This window comes from Adiantum capillus-veneris, chromosome 22 (genome assembly GCF_014529385.1).
Source record: "Adiantum capillus-veneris isolate H3 chromosome 22, ASM1452938v2, whole genome shotgun sequence".
Lineage (NCBI taxonomy): Eukaryota > Viridiplantae > Streptophyta > Polypodiopsida > Polypodiales > Pteridaceae > Adiantum > Adiantum capillus-veneris.
Genome location: NC_140952.1, coordinates 18,014,402 through 18,034,185, shown reverse-complemented (window position 1 = coordinate 18,034,185; position 19,784 = coordinate 18,014,402). Strand labels below are relative to the sequence as shown.

The window sequence follows — 19,784 nt, the reverse complement described above, 5'->3', positions numbered from 1 at the left end:
GAATTTGTTGGTTGTTGCCGAGAGTTGTGGTTAGTGGTCGGAGATTCTTCTGTGGTAAACTCTAGCTTTCCCTTCATCAGTTTGTAGTCGACTGCGGCATGGTCCATAAGTTCTTGCATGGTAGAAACTTGCTTGGATAGACAATATTCCTGCAATGGTGATGGTAGTCTAGTGGTGTATCGCTCGCATTGGGCCTCCAAGGGAACAGATCTAAAGAAAGACACCGGAAGGTACACGTCGAGAAACCTTTGGTTATATTCGTCCATGATTTCGATGGCAAGCATTTTCAAGTTGCCCCACCTGCCAAAATCCGTACTTCAAACATAGAAGTCATGTAACTACGTGCAAAAACTGTCTTGAAAGCTTGCCAAGTCCTTGGAGCATGCGGTTGTGTCGCGATCAAACTCCACCATTGTATAGCATTATCTTTAAGAAATCCCGCTGCTCGAGAAATCTTCGATTCTTCTGTATAGTTTCACAAAGCATAGATGTTGTCGAATTGCTATAGAAACTGCAATGCTTTCTTGCGATCTTTCACCCCGGAAAAAGTGAAAAATTTGATTGTGCCGCCATCTTTGAAATCTTTGGGTTGGTTAGGCGCATATCTCGGGTATGGATAATAAGGGTATCCATATGGGCTCCAACCATTGTAGCCTGGTGGCGATGGTGGTGGTGGAGGTGGGGGCAATGGTGGTGGCAAAGGCGGTTGCACTAGATCGGGGTCAGATGGTTGCACTATATTCCTGAAAACTCCCCCGATCGGAAAAGACGGCTGAGAAGGTTGCTCATTGGAAGCTCTCGTACTTTCTGATGCCGGAGGAGGAGGTACCACCTAGGGCATCAGAGGGGGTAAGACGTAGTTCAAAAATTGTTGAAAACTTTGCAGCGTTGGAAGATGCTGCTGAGGATGCCCCGAAAGAACCTCCTGGAGTTCGTTGAGCAAAAACTGCAAATATTTTGCTGAACCCATGAATTCCAAGTCTTGGGTTCTTTATGGCTTATGCCCTGTAAGACATAGCGGTTAAGACAGGAGCGTGTCCGATGCGCGATGAAGTAAGGGTGGGAGTGGCTAGTAGGTCCGGGTTGAGAGGCTAATAGGTCCGGGTGGGGGGGGCGAAGATCTCTCAAATAAAATTCCAATAGCTCGGTCTGCTCTTTTGTAGGACCGGTATGCTTTCAGAAAAGCACACACCCGATGCTCTGATACCACTGTCGCAAGATGGGCACCACGTACCAATAGAAAAGAACAGATTGAACAACTTTTAACACTTCAATAAATACAGAACTGAGAGAGAGAGAGAGACCACACGTGACACGGAGTGGCGGAATTCCACCCCAGAGAGTATTGGCCCCACACCTTGGCGCCCCTTTCGGTATTTCTTTATATTGCATCAACACTGTGCAAGCCGGTACTCCAGACTCTGCACCTTCTCCAGGAAGCATGCCCGAGAATGAGCCCTAACCTCATATTTAAAGGCCCTTGGCCGGAAAAGCAGTTACAGTAAAAAGCCTTTAAAACTCAAAAGCTTCTGGTCCAAAAGCAATGCCAAATGCTTCCAGCGTAATTTATGGAAATCCGTACAGCCTGTCACGTCATCAGCCAGCACAAAACGCGAAAATCCGTACAGCTTGCTACGTCATCACACCAACGCAATTTTCGGAAATCTGCCACGTCATCATTTTTTAATTTTATTTTATTTTATTTTTTGCGTGTGTGCGGGTACGGCTTTATTTTAATTCTTTATGTCACTTGGGGTGCCATCGGGTGAGGTCCCCATAAGTTGGTAGGACTTCTTCTTCTGCTACTTGTTTTTCTTAGGGTTTAGGCTCCTCAACCGGCATCTGTAGGTTGGTTTCATTCTTTATGCTTTGACACGTTAGCAGTTTGTGACACTCTTTGAATGTTATGTCATGTGAAGCGTCAACGTTTTGTCATATTGATTGATTCAAGCAGTATGCATGATGTGATTGGTGACTCTCTTGTAGAGAGAGCCCACCTGGAGGTTAGCCAACAGCTCCTCTCGAGGTGTCGGGCTTCGCTCCCGGTATGGACTCTCTCATTACACAAGAGTGCCTTGATGTGTTATTCACTGTGTAACAAGCTTTCTTCCGTAGAAGATTTGTTGTGTCTCCTCTCTCGGGATGTGATATGATTTTGGGCAGAGATGGTTTCGTGAGCATAATCCTCTCATTGATTGGGCAGACAATACGCTCACTCTAAATGCCAAAAGTGACTCTCCCATGATCATTCGTGGTGAGGAGGGTCTTCATTCATTATCTCTCATTTCTCATGTGCAGGCAAAGCGTGAATTATGATGAGGAGCACAAGCGGCATTCATTTATGTCTCTCCAGTCACTCAGAGGCAACCCCCAAAAAAGATATTCAGGTTTGTTTACGAAGTATGAGCACCTCTTTTTGTAGGATGATCTTCCACCGCGTCTTCCTCCTGAGCGGCCGGAGGACCATCGCATCAAACTCACGGAGGGGACACAGCCAGTGAGTAAGACTCCCTACTGTTTGAACAAGACCCAAGAAGAAGAGTTAGAGCGGCAACTCACGGAGTTGGTGGCAAGAGGATTCATACGCCCTAGTGTAAGTCCTTTTGTTGCTCCTATTTTATTTGTCCGCAAGAAGGATGGTTCGTCTCGTTCGTGTGTTGATTACAGGGCTTTGAACAAGATGACCGTCAAGGACAAGTTTCCGATGCCTCGCATTGAGTATATCCTCGATAGGCTCAATGGGGCAAAGGTTTTCAACAAGGTTGATCTCAAAAGTGGATACCATCAGGTAACGGTATTCAAAGGCGATATCTACAAGACCGCCTTTCGCATAGAGCGAGGGCAATGGGAATATGTGGTTATGCCTTTTGGATTGACAGGTGCCGTGGATACATTCAATCGTCTCATGGTAGGCCGTTTTGGCGATATGATTGACGTGTGTGTTTATCTTTCTTGATGATATTCTCATTTTCTCTGCATCGTGACACAACATAAAAAGGATGTAGAAAGGGTTTTAGCCCGTTTGGATGAGTGTCAACTGTACATTGTAGCTAAGAAATCAGAGTTCTTTCTCACTGAAGTTAGTTATCTGGGTTATATCATTTCTGTAGAAGGTGTTAAGCTTGATCCCACAAAGATGGAACAGGTTTGTTATTGGGATTTTCCCAAAACTGCATATGATGTGCGTTCTTTTTTGGGTTTATGTCAAGCATATAGTTCGCACATAGAGAATTTTGTCCGCATTGCCGCTCCCATGATAGATGTTTTGAAAGGGGTGAAAACTCACGGACAGCACGTGGTTTTGCTCGAAGCAGCCATTGAGGTTTTTTTAGCTCTCAAGGTTGCGGTGACAGAAGCTCCATGTCTCATCTTTGCCTTTTGGGACGACCCCTTTGAGATATGGACGGATGCGAGCAATGTCGCCATAGGTCCTGTGCTTCAGCAGCATGGCCGTCCAGTTGCAATTCTCAATCGGAAGTTAAATAGTGTCAAAAAGAATTATTCAGTTTATGACAAAGAACTTCTGTCTGTCATTCACTCTCTCAAGCATTAGAAGCATTTTCTGTATGGTAGAGAGTTCACGTTTCGCACAGATCATCAAGCCCTCAAGTGGCTCCAGTCTATGCCTAGTGCACATTGGAGTGATCGCCAAGCACGATGGTCACAATTTTTTGAGCAATTTGGTGGTTTGATTGAGTATGTATCTGGTAAAGCTAACCCTGTTGCAGATGCTTTAAGTCGCAAAGGACAGATCCTGGCTCTAGAGTCAAGATCCACAGTTTCTATTGAGGATGTTTCTTTCGACAACATGAAGATTCCGAGTTTGGTAAGCAATGGTTGCAACTCCTACTCCCCAAGGGCCCAACAACTATCTCATTCGCGAAGATTTGTTGTATTTTCGGCATTGTCTATGTGTGTTGCCCTCTCTCAGGACAGCCATATTGCACGATGCTCATGACTCTCACACGGGTGGGCACAGGGTAATGATCACGACTTTGAAAAAAATAGAAAGATTCTTTTATTGGCCTAAAATGCGAAAAGATGTGTTGTGTTATGTCACACAATGCACCATTTGTCAAAAAGTAAAAGCTGCTCGGGGTAAGCAACAAGGCCTCTTGCTACCATTGCCTATTCCTGACGGGCCATTTTAGGACATTCTTATGGATTTTGTGACTAACCTTTCACCTATTTTGCATTCAAGGAACACTTAATGTTTGACAATTGTTGACCGTTTTAGCAAATTTTGTATGTTGATTCCTTGTAAGGCCACGGTCAGTGCACAAGATGTAGCATGGTTGTTCATTAAGCATTGGTACCCCCTCTGTGGTTTGCCAAAGTCAATCATTTCAGATAGGAATGTGAAGTTCACGTCAAATTTTTGGTGCGCTTTCTTGGAAAATTTTGGCTCAAAGTTAAATTTTTCATCTGCTTTTCATCCATAGTCAGATGATCAAACAAAAATTTACAATCAGTTGGCTTTTGATATTTTGAAGTCATATGTGCATGATCAACAGTCTCATTGGAAGCTCTATCTCCCATTGATCCAAGCAATTTTGAATGACTCTTATTCCTCTGCCATTGGTAGAATTCTGTATGAGGCAGCTTTTGGCCGTCCATTCAAGTCACTTTTGACTCGTTCGGTCAGTCAAATGCTTGATGCCAATGATGAAAGTCAGTCGTTGGATGAGATTTCTGAGAGTGTAAAGCTTCGGCTAAGCAAGGCTCAGGAGTCTTACTCACGACAAGCTAACAAGCATCGTCAAGATATTACTATCAAGGAAGGGAATTGGGTCTATTTGAGAATCATGAAGCAACGTCTTAAGCAAGTCGGAAAGAAGTATCCTAAGTTGTCTTTCAGAATGTATGGTCTATTGTCTGTCATTAAAAAGATCCATGAGGTATCTATGAAATTGCAATTGCCTAACTCATGGTCAATGCACCATGTTTTCCATGTTTCTTGGTTGAAAGTGTTTCAGGATACACCTCCAAGAACATTTCCGAGGAAGAAGAATCAGAGATCATTGCCAAAGCCGAAGTCATGGAACCGAAGCAGATCTTGTTGCATCTGTTTCGCCATAACTCAAAGAAGCAAGTGCGACAGTACTTTTTGAAGTTCAAGGATCGAGGCACCCACGAGGCAGTGTGGGTTGATGAAGATTTTTTCAGAGATTATCCACAGTTGTTGGCCAACTACAAGGCTTCATGCTACTCGGTACCAGTATGGTCTATTTCCTGTCATTAAAAAGATCAATGAGGTTTGTATGAAATTGCAATTGCCTAACTCATGGTCAATGCACAACGTTTTCCATGTTTCTTGGTTGAAAGTGTTTAGGATACACCTATTAAGGACATTCCCGAGGAAGAAAAATCAGAGATCATCGACGAAGCCGAAGTCATGAAACCGGAGCAGATCTTGTTGCATCAGTTTCACCATGGCTCAAAGAAGCAAGTGCGACAATTCAAGGATCAAGGCACCCACGAGGCAGTGTAACCGGCCCGTAGGGCGGTAGGCGTTGGCTTTCACCCGAAATTCTTTACTTTATACACACACACAGAGCACTTTGCAAAGAGAACCTGCGACGGGAGTTAACACTTCAACTCACACACGGCTCGGAAGCTAGAATGCTCCGAGCAGACGCCGACAACCTGTAGGCCCCAAAATTGGCGCCCCTTTCGGTATTTCTTTATTCTTTAGGAGGGTAAATTACAAGGTAAGGTCCTGGGAATCCTTCACGTGTATCCACCTAGATACCATTTGATTTGGCCAAATTTCGGCAGCATAACAGCCCCAAAACTTGCGCGAAACCAATTCCCCTGCTGGAACTCGCTTGCACTGTCGTATACCCTCTGATTCCTGTCCAAAAACAGTAAATTCAGCACGCTGTATTTACTGGTTTTTGCCTTGTTTTCAGCCCCAAACAGTCCCGTAACTGTCCTTTGCCAGTGGGGCACGATTCCCAATGATCCTGGCGTCCGTATGGCTGAAAAACAGTCAAATTACAGCGCATACACAGCGCTGATTTTGCACCTGTACGGTGAGGTTATGACCCTCACCAGTGCCTGCTTTGGAGCAGCAGTTAGCTACCCCTGTTCCTGCTCAAGGAGGCTCTTGCCTCAGCACAAAAGCATGAACCCACACAACTGTACATCAGTCAAATGAGTAGCCCTCTTGTGGGGCATCACATAACTGCACGTAGGGGAGAAAGAGAGCAGTATGTAGCGTGCGGGGCATCACTCCCGTCACCATACTGTGCATATAGGGCAAGGTAAGCATTCCATAGCTTCTGTACCTGTTGCAATCCGCCTGTGGCTGAAAATGGCGCCCCCTTTGATGATATGCAGCTCGTTTTTGCCTCCCAGAGTGGCAGAATCGCTCACAAGTTGACACGTCGCCGAGTTTCCGAGTTTGGGCTTTCCCTGCTAAAAATATCTCAACTGGTGCGTCAGTTGACTTCGCGGCAGAGTTGTAAAGTGTTCCCCTAGTCATACCGAAGGTAATGACGCGAACACATTTCGTGGCCCAAAATAGCAGTTCCCTAAATTTTAGGAGATGCTTCCGTTGGGCTCCCACTGGTCTTCTGACCATCTATCCTCATTGGGACCGCATCCAAAAATGCAATGTGGCCCAACTGTCGGATACTTTTTGTTGGTAGTCCCACCTTGACTTTACGCCTTAATTGAGTTCACTTCCTAGTATCCACCAACTTGCTAAGTGCGACGGGGGGACCTATATGATCTTGCTCTGAGCCTAGACATCCTCTTACCATACGAATTCCAGTGCCGACCACTTCCCGTCTGCGGGTGAATCTACCGTTCACATTGGCCATACAATGTCTGACCGTTTGCTACTTCAAGAAGAGGGTCTTAAACAAATAAAATAAACCCCATTGGAAAGAAACCAACAACCAAGGTTAGCAGTTGCCACATCTCTGTGACATGGTTAATAACTGCCACGTCCTCGTGACATACCCCCCTCTTGAAATCGCAAACGTCCTCGATTGCATACCATAAATACACGCCACTGATGATCTTGTGCTATCAACACTCTTTTATCATCGCATGTATCCGCAAGAAAGGTCGTAACATACATAGATACAAATGACTTAATGAGGCCTTCATACTTTTGCCATTTCTATCTATGGCACTGAACTCATGTGTACATTCGATGTACTAGCTCTATCATTACCCCTCCTTTGCACACGTTGGGTTGGGGCATAAGTAGGCTGTAACCCAAAGGCTTCAAGGTAAAGCTGCAATACATTTGGTGACTCTGACAGTTCATGCTCTTCCATCCACTTTGCATCCATAGGCGGATAGTTCTTGAACTTCACCAAATAGCGTCTTGCAACTTGTCCTTTAACTTTTCTGTCCTTATGTGCCAAAACTTGCTCAGGTACCAGGATCTCATCAAGTTCCTCAACTTCTGGCTGATCCTCAACTGGCATATCTTCTGGCACATCACCCACGAAGGGTCTTAGAAGACTCACGTGAAACGCATTATGAATCTTCCACGCATCAGGCAATTTCAGCCTGTAAGCCACATCGCTGATCTTGTCAAGCACTTGAAAGGCCCATAGTAACGCATGTTGAGCTTAGGAAACAGCCGTTCCTTACCCATCTTCTTTAACCTTGCCTTTTGGAACCTTAAAAGAACCCAATCACCAGGTGATAGTAGCAATTCACGACGGTGATGATCAGCAGCCTTTTTCTGTTTTGCCCGAGTCTTCTCCAAGGCAACTTTAATCTTCTTATACATCTCATCCATGTTCTCAACATATCGATCTGCCTCAAAGATCTTGTCCTTTGTGTGCAAAATGGGAGGAACCTTTTTGTCGCCTTCAACAATTTCAAAAGGTGCTTTGCCAGTAGACGAATGCACCGTATTATTGTACGCATACTCAAGCATAGGCAAATATTGTTCCCACTTGCCCTTATTATCTGACACATAGCATTTCAGCAGATCTAAGACAGTAGAATTGGCCTCTTCTGACTGTCCATCAGTTTGTGGATGAAACGAAGAGGAGAACTTGAGCGTAGTACCCATGTTCTCAAACAATCCTCTCCAGAACAAACTGGTCATGCGAGGATCACGATCACTGATAATCGATTGTGGCATACCATGGTACTTAAACACATTGTACATGAACAAGCGTGCCATCTGATCAGATTTTATCTTCTTCCTGACAGGGATAAAATGGGCCTGCTTGCTGAACCTGCAGATAATGGTCCATATACCATCATTCCCTGTTGGTGTCCTTGGAAGATCAAAGATAAAGTCCATAGCAATGCTTTCCCATGGCTTATCCGGAATCGGCAGTGGTTGTAACAACCCTGGTGCCTTTTGCCTGTCAAACTTGACCTTTTGGCAAACTATGCATGCTCGCACAAAGGCATCCACATCTCTCCTCAAGGTAGGCCAATAGAAGAACGTCTCTACCGCTTTAACTGTTGCATCAATGCCACGATGCCCTGCATACGGTGGGACATGACTCTCTTCCATGACCTTATGTCGCAGTGGCCTAGTGACACAAAGTCTGCCATGCATCATCATAAAACCATCTCTGAGGAGGTAGTGCTCGTGATGTTGCCCCTCTTGTAACTGTTCAAAGATCCTTGCAAAATCTTCATCAGCAATATACTGTTCCTTCATGTCATCTAACTCATGATGATAAGGAATTGACACAGCTGAAATTTGTGGCTTTCTTGATAACGCATCAGCCACAACATTCTTCTTGCCTTCCACATGCATAATCTGGAAGTGGAACATGGAAAGAATGTTTGCCCATCGCATATGCTTTTCGGATAACTTTGACTGTGTCAAGAAGTATCGCAAGGTCTGATGATCTGTTTGGACAACAAAATCAGCACCTAAGAGGTAGTGCTTCCAGCTAGAAAGCGCATGAATCACGGCCAAGAGCTCTTTCTCATAGACTTGCATAGTCCTCTCTGGCCCTTGCAAAATTCGGCTTTCATAGGCTACTACCCGTCCATCTTGCATTAGCACTGCTCCGATGCTACTGCCACACGCGTCACATTGGACCACAAATGACTTCCTGAGATCTGGCAAAACAATAACTGGATCTGAAGTCAACTTTTCCTTTAAGAGACTAAAAGCTGAAATCTCTTTTTGGGTCCATCTGAAAGTGACCTCATCTTTTGCAATGCGTGAAGAGGCGATGCTATCTCTGCAAAATTTCTGATAAACCTTCTATAGTAGGAACACAATCCCAAGAAGCTTCTGACATCGTGCACAGTCTTCAAGTCTGGCCATGTCTTGATAGCTTCGACCTTTGCGGGATCCATTCTAACACCATCCTTTGAGACTATGTGGCCCAGAAAGTGGATCTCTTCAAGGAAGAATTCACTTTTCTTAGGATTGACAAGTAACCTGTGACTGCGCAGCTCTTCGAACACAATGGTCAAGTGACGCCTATGCTCCTCTTCATTCTTCGAATACACAATCATGTCATCGAAGAATGTTCCAACAAACTGTTGATGCGAGCGGAAAATCCGGTCCATCATTCTGTTGAACGTGGCAGGAGCATTTGTTAGCCCAAACGGCATCATTAGAAACTCATAAAGACCAAATGTCGTTCTAAACGCAGTCTTGTGCACATCCTCTGGGCTTATACGAATCTGATGGTACCCACTCTTCAGGTCTATCCTGCTGAAAATTGCAGCACCCTCTAAACGATCGAGAATATCATCAATGCGAGGAATAGGGAACCTATTCTTGATGGTATTCTTATTCAACGCACGGTAATCAATACACATGCGCCATGAGCCATCCTTCTTCTGCACTAGGAGCACTGGGGAGCAAAATTGAATCAGCCCCTTCTCTAATAACTCCTCAGCCTGGCCCATAATCTCTTTCTGCTGCGCCGCACTAACCCTGTAGGGAGGTCTATTTGGTGGGCTACACCCTGGCACCAAATCTATCCGACGGTCCTCAGGTCTCTCTGGCGGTAATTGCGACGGTAATGAATCAGAAAAACAATCACTAAACTTTTGCAAAAATGTTGACCTTTCTTTATCTAACACAGATAAATTTGACTGATCCCTATCTGAGACATCACGTGCAAAAATCAAGTACACAGAAAGATGATTCTTTATTACAGAAGTGATAGCAGAAGCAGATACAATAGGGACTGACTCTCCTTTAAGCTTTACATCCAAGATGTGAGTTTTGCCCCTATGCTGTACAGTGATCTTTTTGTTGTAGGCATCCAAGACTCCATGCACTCGGAACATCCACGGGATCCCCAACAAGGCGTCACAACCTTCCAGCGGCATGATGTAAAACTCTTCAGTGTCCACATACGACTGAATATGCAGACGCAGTTTTCCAATGATGGGAGTAACACACTCTGAGTGGCCAGGACATGCCAACCGTGCCTCTGCGGTGTACCCCATCTCTTTAGCTTTGATGCCGAGCTTCATAGCTAACTCTGGTGAGATAAAGTTGGCTTTGGCACCTGGATCAAAGAAGATGAGTGCCGTCTGATCCCTAACTTTACCCCATGCCCTGCATAACTCACTGGCATCTGTGGTGGGCCTGTCACCCACCATGTCTGGCACTAAACCTGCCGTGGGTTTAGGCTTCTTGCCTTTCTGGTCTTCTTTATCCTCTGAGTCAGCTGGCCTTTTCCTTTGTGGACAATTGATAGAAAAGTGACCAGGCTGCTCGCATATAAAGCATTTGTTCTCAGCCATTAGGACCTTCTTTTCCTCGAGCGACTTGCGCACAAAAGGCTTCCTTTTCTGTTTCTTTGCCTGCGCTCCAGAAGTCCCAGCTGAATTCTTGTCTTTGGTGGCCTGTTCTGACCCCTGTGACGCATCAGGAGCCGTTTTCACAAAGGGCTTCTTCGCTGAATTTTTCTTTTGCTGCCCTCCTTTATCATTGCTCGGAAATCCACTGTCCTCTCCTTTCAACAGGGCAAGACCAGTGTTCGCAACTTCCATAAGCTGAGTAAGGGTAGCCACTCTATTCTTTGTACAGTAATCGCGAAGCCCTTTAGGTAGCCCACAACAATACTTCTCTATCTGCTCTGTCAATGGCACAAATCTGTAGGAGGTCACTGAGAGTAATGCTTTACAAAACCTCCTATTGTACTCCAGCAAGCTCTTGCACGAAGCTGCCGTAAGCTGGTGCCAATCTGTCAAGACATCGGCTTCAAATTCATTTGATAGCCAAGCAGATGCAAACATTTGCTTGAAGTAAACCCAAGTGACGGGTGCCTGTCCTTGCATTAACAATGTCGTCCACCATGTAAGCGCATTGTCCTTTAAGAAAGTGGCAGCTTTCCTGACCTTCGAGGCCTGTGTAAAATTCCCTCCTGCATAAGCTGTATCAAACTGCTGGAGGAAAGTGAGTGCCTTGGTCTTGTCCTCGAAACCACTGAAGGTACTGAACTTTACCGCTGCACCACCTTCTTTGTAAGCCTTCGGCTTCTCTAGTGCCCCCACGTTGTCATACGGGATGGTCTGCAACATGGGCACTGTAGTAGGCATGATCGGCACGTGTTGGCCATTCACATTTTGCGTCAGAGGTGCGATATCTGGTTGCTGTCCAGAAAAACCAGCCATGCCAAAATGACCCTGTGGCACATAACCAGCCATACTTTGGAACACTGATCCACCCCCGAAATACCCAGGATGTACCGTGGGTGGTGGAAAAATTGAGTGCATAGCCTGGTATCCAGCTCCCTGTCCATTCAAGACAGCATGCTGGCTCTGAAAGGTGGCGGGCTGAACTGGCATAACCTGTGGAATAGGCGTTCTAGCCACCTGTTCAAGCACGGGAGGAACCTGCTTTGGAGCCCCCGACTCCGCAACATGCGAGTGTTCCCTTTCCTCCTGCGCCTCATGAAGTACCTGGGCTTGAGCTTCAACAAGCTCCGTACGCGGCGTAGGTTGCCTATTTTGCTGTTGCACTGGTGGCGCTTGCAAGAATTCCATAAACCTCGGATTCTGCACCAGCTGCGAAAAGACATTCACCGCGGCAACTAACTGAGTCTTAAACGCATCATCCTCAAGTTGCCCTGTCATAAAGCCCTGTACTACTGGAGGGACATTCACGTTGACAGGAGGTACAGACTGACGTGGCCGTGAGCTCTCGCCAATCTCAAAAACCATAGGAATCTCCTGCCTGTCCTATGGAGAGGAACCCTCTTCCATAATTCCCTTCCCCTTGTCGGCCATAGTGTAATCCCCGTGTTCTTGCACTGTGTGTCTTTACCCTGAACAATCCAGGCTCACTCTTTGAGGAAAAAGTGATTGATATCCCGGCAATGGAACCATGTAACCGGCCCGTAGGGCGGTAGGCGTTGGCTTTCACCCGAAATTCTTTACTTTATACACACACACAGAGCACTTTGCAAAGAGAACCTGCGACGGGAGTTAACACTTCAACTCACACACGGCTCGGAAGCTAGAATGCTCCGAGCAGACGCCGACAACCTGTAGGCCCCAAAATTGGCGCCCCTTTCGGTATTTCTTTATTCTTTAGGAGGGTAAATTACAAGGTAAGGTCCTGGGAATCCTTCACGTGTATCCACCTAGATACCATTTGATTTGGCCAAATTTCGGCAGCATAACAGCCCCAAAACTTGCGCGAAACCAATTCCCCTGCTGGAACTCGCTTGCACTGTCGTATACCCTCTGATTCCTGTCCAAAAACAGTAAATTCAGCACGCTGTATTTACTGGTTTTTGCCCTGTTTTCAGCCCCAAACAGTCCCGTAACTGTCCTTTGCCAGTGGGGCACGATTCCCAATGATCCTGGCGTCCGTATGGCTGAAAAACAGTCAAATTACAGCGCATACACAGCGCTGATTTTGCACCTGTACGGTGAGGTTATGACCCTCACCAGTGCCTGCTTTGGAGCAGCAGTTAGCTACCCCTGTTCCTGCTCAAGGAGGCTCTTGCCTCAGCACAAAAGCATGAACCCACACAACTGTACATCAGTCAAATGAGTAGCCCTCTTGTGGGGCATCACATAACTGCACGTAGGGGAGAAAGAGAGCAGTATGTAGCGTGCGGGGCATCACTCCCGTCACCATACTGTGCATATAGGGCAAGGTAAGCATTCCATAGCTTCTGTACCTGTTGCAATCCGCCTGTGGCTGAAAATGGCGCCCCCTTTGATGATATGCAGCTCGTTTTTGCCTCCCAGAGTGGCAGAATCGCTCACAAGTTGACACGTCGCCGAGTTTCCGAGTTTGGGCTTTCCCTGCTAAAAATATCTCAACTGGTGCGTCAGTTGACTTCGCGGCAGAGTTGTAAAGTGTTCCCCTAGTCATACCGAAGGTAATGACGCGAACACATTTCGTGGCCCAAAATAGCAGTTCCCTAAATTTTAGGAGATGCTTCCGTTGGGCTCCCACTGGTCTTCTGACCATCTATCCTCATTGGGACCGCATCCAAAAATGCAATGTGGCCCAACTGTCGGATACTTTTTGTTGGTAGTCCCACCTTGACTTTACGCCTTAATTGAGTTCACTTCCTAGTATCCACCAACTTGCTAAGTGCGACGGGGGGACCTATATGATCTTGCTCTGAGCCTAGACATCCTCTTACCATACGAATTCCAGTGCCGACCACTTCCCGTCTGCGGGTGAATCTACCGTTCACATTGGCCATACAATGTCTGACCGTTTGCTACTTCAAGAAGAGGGTCTTAAACAAATAAAATAAACCCCATTGGAAAGAAACCAACAACCAAGGTTAGCAGTTGCCACATCTCTGTGACATGGTTAATAACTGCCACGTCCTCGTGACAGGCAGTGTGGGTTGATGAAGAAATTTTTAGAGATTATCCAGAGGTTGTTGGCCAACTACAAGGAAGCCATGCAGCTCGGTACCAGTACTTCACTTTAAAAAGGAAGGGATGTCACGTGAACATCTGACCGTATGTGCTTGTGGACAAGCTATCTCAAGTTTAGGGTTCAGGTTAGCCTAGGAAGTGTTCTGGCACCTTTGTGAGCCTGTGCGCAGGCCGTGCATGTCTAGACACTTAGAGTAGCTGCATATCCTCTGATTGCACAACCCAGTACCACCCAACATTTGCCTTGTCCAAGGCAGTACACCCAAGCTTCCATGGCATTTCGGGGCAGTTCAGCTGCATGTATTTTATTTTTTATTATGCCACATTTTATGAGGTCGTGGGGCTGTAGGGATGACTGCTCGACCCAGCCGCAACGGTTCTCAGAACGCCGACTAGGTGTCGATGGTGATCCCATTGTCGGCTGCACCTCAAAACGCCATGAAAATGCTACCAAGAGTTTTTTTTGTTAAAGTTGGAGCCAGAAATGCTGCCGAAACCTCTTCTTTTACTCTTGTTCATCGTGCGTGGTTCTCCTTTTGCAATCAGAGATCACGAAGCTTTGATACCATGTCAGTCGACGATGCGGATGAGGGAGAGAATACATGAGAAACACCAACTGAACCGGAAACAAGAAGAAAAAATCTTGAATACTCGAGATAAGAGGGATGGAGTTCCCTTCTCAGAAGCACTGGTCCCTCCACAGGTGCCCCTCGCTGGAATTCTTTTAAGTATCAGGTGAACAATTACTTGTGTACGATTGCTTTGTGAGCCCAGTCGCATAATCAAGTGGCACTCAGACTGCATACTTATAGCTCCTGGGGGCCCAGAACACTCAATCCTGGGGGATCACCATCGACACCTGGTCTCAGAACACCCATGAGACTAGGTATCGATGGTGATCCCATCGTCGGCTGCACCTCATAACGCCACGAAAATTCTACCGAGTTTTTTTTTTATAAAAGTTGCAGCCAGAAATGCTGCCGAAACCTCTTCTTCTACTCTTATTCATCGTGCGCGGTTCTCCTTTTGCAATCAGAGATCATGAAGCTCTGATACCATGTCAGTCGACGATGCGGATGAGGGAGAGAATACATGAGAAACACCAACTGAACCGGAAACAAGAAGAAAAAATCTTGAAAAGTACAGGTTACACGAGATAGAGGGATGGAGTTCCCCTCTCAGAAGCACTGGTCCCTCCACAGGTGCCCCTCGCTGGAATTATTTTAAGTATCAGGTGAACAATTACTTGTGTACAATTGCTTTGTGAGCCCAGTCGCATAATCAATTGGCACTTAGACTGCATACTTATAGCTCCTGGGGGCCCAGAACACTCAAAAGCCAGTACTTCTGTGTCTGGCCCGATTGGTTCTGGTCAATCTTTTATGCTTCTTGGAACCTCCTTAATTTTGAAAGCTTATTGTCACCTACTTCTCGTATTCTCTTTTAAATACTTTTGACCAGAGACTTGAAAGATTTGTTGAGTTGAAGGGATATTTATATTACTCTTCCTGTTAGGAGGAGGTTGAAATAATTGCAGGCCTAGTCAAATTTTCATTCGTTATATTAGCTGGCATCTTTGGTGTCCTCATACCCTTATTTTCTTTGGCTGGGGCCTAACTCGTCTTGTTTGTGTCTACAACTGGAGAGTGGTGTGTTGTCTTGTGCTTTCTAGGTTTGCAAGCTACACTATAGAGACTTTTTCATATCTCTTTGCTTACTAGTCCTTCAAAATACCTACAAACGATTTATAAAGTTTGTGTTGTAATCCAGTCAAAACGTAGTGCCAAGTTTGACGAAACTGTAGAGGCTGCTATTCGGTTGGGTGTTGATCCGAAGAGATCTGATCAGGTTTTGTTTCCAGATTAGTCCATAGAACTCATCATACCTTCTAATGTTTAAAATATTATTTTCTAAACCTTAGGGTGTGTTTTCTGTGAGCAGCTGGTTAGGGGTGCTGCTACTTTACCACATGGCAGTGGGAAGGTGGGTTCAAAGTACTTTTTGGATAGTCATCCCTCAATAAGAAATGCTGCAAAAGTCTGATATTGGTTGTTTTAGACTGTGAGAGTAGCTGTGTTTGCTGAAGATGAGGATGCAGAAGAGGCAAAGTCTGCAGGGGCTGATGTTGTAGGAGCTGAAGAGCTCATCAACATAATCCTGAAAAGTAAGCCTTTCTTTCTTTGTTGTGGTTTCACTCACGAGCTTCAGGATGGACGGGCCTTTGCCAAAGCTGTCACAGGATTTTCTCTTAATTGTCATGATGGAAGATTGCGCGTTTGCACAGAAATGCTTCAGGTGGTGGCAAGCTTGATTTTGACAAGTGTGTGGCTACTCCTTCCATGATGCCAAAGCTTAGTAAGGTATCCAGTTCTGTAATGTCATAAAGAGATTTTTGTTATACACTTTTATGTCACACAAAAGGCTGGCTTTTAGTCCAAAAACCGAACTAAGTAGCTTGCTCTTTCCTTTTAGTGGTCGACTTTGTGATTTCCTTGATCTTTTTGTTGGTAATAAGTCTGTGTTTTCCATGTAAATTGGAGGATCTAGCTCAGTCTTTGATGCATTTTGGCAGGTTGCTCGCATTTTAGGTCCTCGAGGTTTAATGCCAAATCCTAAGGTTAGCCTTCTCTACAATTTAAAGTGCTAGTTTTTAACTTTCTTCTTTTTCCCATAGTACAGTTCAAGATCTTTGTTTGGATTTCGGAGAAAGAATAGGTAGTTATTGCATCAAACTAAAGCGCCCATACGAGGGTACATGAAATGAAGATTAGGCCAACTCTTTTGTAGAGCATCTTTTGCAAGCAATCCAACCCCCCCCCCCCCCCCCCCCCCCCCCCTTGTAAAACACCAAGAAAGAGGAAGTGGGGAGTCTTGTGAGCAGCTCAAACGTTTCTTAATCAACCTCTCATCAGTGTTTTCAGGGTGTGGGAAAGAAAGTCGTCATTGGGCTCTTGTAATTGCATGCAAGTGCTGTTATCAATTAATGTAAATAAACAATTCCACAGAAGACGCCAATTTTGGGGCCAATACTGTCTAGAGGGGAGCTGTGCTTTCCCACTGGTGTTCAGTGCTCTTTCAGCTCTGGTGGTGCAATTATTTCTATGACTCCAGGCTTCTAGGGCTCCTTACTACCTGGTTTCATCAACTCCATCATGCACATTATCGATACGACACCCTGTTTGCCTCATTATTGCTGTAGAACTGGGTATCAATTTGTGTACTGGATACACGCACACATGCACTCATGCAAACGTATACACCTACCAGTATGGGCACTTCTTAACTGTCCAAGGTGCATGGTCTTGTATATATGATAATTTGGTTGAAGCTTCAAGTGGCCTTTTTTGTTGGCCTCTAAAACAGGCTTTTTAGGGGAAGGGAGATATGTGTATAAATTCTTACTTTTTTGTTTTTTTAAACCTTGGATACCTACAAACCTCATGTGAATAATTTACATCTTCCATCGTTTAAATGGCCCACGTGATGTCTTCATGTTGTTTTATATAACAATTTGTCAGAGTTCTTTGTATAAGCTTTAAACTTGTCTATTCCTATATTGTCAGTAGTTGATTATTATAAAAACTCTGTGGTGACGTTTCGGACTTTAATGTAGTTTCGAAACCTTCAATCTTACAAACATTTTGAGACTCCATGGCTACTGTGGTACTGAGTTTTTGGGATTTTTCTGGAGATGGAGGGCAAATGCAGCCATGATAAAGCCGAGCATAAATGCATCAATGGAGAGAATTATAATAATAGGAGAAGTTTAAAGACTCAAAAGTAAGAGGTCATTTTAAACTTATTCTATTATTATACCGACTGTGCTATTAATGAACTTTTACTAAAAGAGCGAGTGTAAATACTTTGTAGGCCACGTTTATTTCACTAAGTAGTGAGTGTTCTTTCTATAGGTGGGTACGGTGACAAAGAATGTTGGTAGTGCTGTGAAAAGTCTGAAGCAAGGTCGAGTGGACTTCCGAGCTGATAAAACTGGAATTGTACATGCAGGAGTTGGGAAGGTAAGTTCGATTTTCTTTCTGTTTCTGTTTGCCAGAAACAGGGCCAGCCTGTTTCAAACCACGTATTATGGCTTAGATCAAATGATGGGCTTTCTGCCATGTGTGATTCATATGGATTTCTCGCTTTGTTTGCCCTGTGTATTAAGAAACTCTTAATTGTAGTTCGATTAAATTGTGATTCATGTAAGAAACTCTCGATCTAGAATGTTTTCAAGAACAAGCACCACAAGACTGAATTGTGATTCACTCAAGAGACTCCTTGTATAGGGTGCTTTCATGACTAGCACTGTCAGTCCATGCAGTCAAGTTGGCTTCATCTTTTAGTAAGTTGCTCTATTTCTGTTTGTGGCAGATGAGCTTCACTGAAAATGCCCTGCAAGAGAATATAGCTGCCTTTGCCCATGCAGTTCTTGCTGCCAAACCTGTAGGTTTAAAGAAGAGTAAGTATGCGGTCTTGTACTTGGGCTTACTACTATTTGCTCTGATGGTCTCTATTCCAATGATTTTGGTATGTGTGCTACTGGTTTTTTCAGCCTCAAGGTATGAAGGTTACATGTTAACGATTGCAATATGCTCCACGGTAATTTGTTTATGTTTTTTTTTTCTTTTGGGGAAATCTGCATTTATTCGGATGCTTTAGACTGGCTAGATCTCTGAAATGCTGGCCATCGTTTCTAGATGGGACCTGGAGTTCGTGTCACAATATCTTCAGTTTCACAAGCTTGTGACAACTATGCAAAAATGCTTGTTACTTAATGTGGTCATAGACCTTGGAAGCCAAGTTCCTTGAGCGAAATGCAGTTCTAATACTTTCTACAGGAACAAGCTAATTTAACACCGAAGGTTTTTTCGATAGCAAAAGGGCAAACCCTCTTGTCTGCTTCAATTGGATGTGGCTCAGAGTTCTGAAGAGTGCCAAAGAGCTGCAATTTTGTCAAAATGCACGGCGGTGCAAGTTGAGCCTGCTACTCAATCGATTCCACCGTAAGGATAATCAACAACTTGTGGTGCCCGAAGCATTTTGCTAGTCGCAGGACGTAAACGAGCTCCACATGAAACATGCAATGCTGATTGGCTGTGCCTCGCTCAAATAATTAGGGAAATGATTTGGTCTACTTCACTATTGCTATTGAACAATTGGCACAAGGCAATTCAAGTGCATCAACTGTTGAAAGTAGCATGTTTTGACAGCTTAGATTAACTCGGGAACCCTTCTTTTGTTACCCCAGCACGTGCACTCTAAAGCACAACACTAGGAATCAAGTCTGTGTACGCCCCTTATGATATGCATGTTTGTTCTGTTTTTATTGAGTTCTATGTGATTATTCAAGGTTAATTAATTCTTGTTATTGTCTCTCTTCTTTCATTAGTGAGATCATCCTCTTTTGTTTACTATTTTAACACAATGTTGTACCCACGATGGTTTACCTTTGATCCTCTTAAGTGCCTTGGAGTCAAGGCGCAGGTCATAGTCCTAGAATAACACGACATATTCTATCCTCGGGTGCAATAGCTTTATTGGTAAGGTCTTAAAGAGTGTCTCAAGTGGAGGTGCATACATTCCAATTGATCCAAGCTTGGAAGGAAGTGCAATGTGTTCAGTTGGATTTGCATGTCCTCATTGGGCAAGTAAAATAGAAAAGAATGCATAAGCTAGAGCTTGGGATATTGTATTTTTGATTAAAAAAAAAGTCTTGGTGCAGTGATTTAGGGATGAGTCACCAAAAGCCACCAAGAAGTGAAAGAATCTGTTTACGAGTATATTTAAGTTTCTTTTATGGCTTTATCTATCTAGTATTAAATGTTGTTGGAAATGCCATGTCTTGTAGCTGTAAGCTTCACTTTACATATGAGCCTGCGCGAACCAGGTCCAGTTAGGCCAAATCTTAGTTGGCAGTTTATCTACATGTAAATGAGTTCAACAGTGATCCATATCTTCAG

General features: G+C 44.6%; 1 protein-coding gene across 1 annotated transcript in view; it reads left to right on the top strand.

Moving 5' to 3' along the window:
* The window catches only part of LOC147428979 (Ribosomal protein L1p/L10e family), a 96,825-nt gene extending 77,675 nt beyond the window's left edge, over nucleotides 1-19,150 (top strand). Inside the window, exons 2-10 of the mRNA XM_086495435.1 lie at nucleotides 15,595-15,672; nucleotides 15,766-15,807; nucleotides 15,883-15,988; nucleotides 16,120-16,184; nucleotides 16,397-16,441; nucleotides 17,736-17,843; nucleotides 18,196-18,283; nucleotides 18,377-18,423; nucleotides 18,522-19,150. Coding sequence (XP_086351561.1) covers nucleotides 15,595-15,672; nucleotides 15,766-15,807; nucleotides 15,883-15,988; nucleotides 16,120-16,184; nucleotides 16,397-16,441; nucleotides 17,736-17,843; nucleotides 18,196-18,283; nucleotides 18,377-18,423; nucleotides 18,522-18,599 — 657 coding nt within the window. The 3' untranslated portion in view covers nucleotides 18,600-19,150. The remainder of the gene's footprint in view (nucleotides 1-15,594; nucleotides 15,673-15,765; nucleotides 15,808-15,882; nucleotides 15,989-16,119; nucleotides 16,185-16,396; nucleotides 16,442-17,735; nucleotides 17,844-18,195; nucleotides 18,284-18,376; nucleotides 18,424-18,521) is intronic.
* Nucleotides 19,151-19,784: the final 634 nt, after the last annotated feature.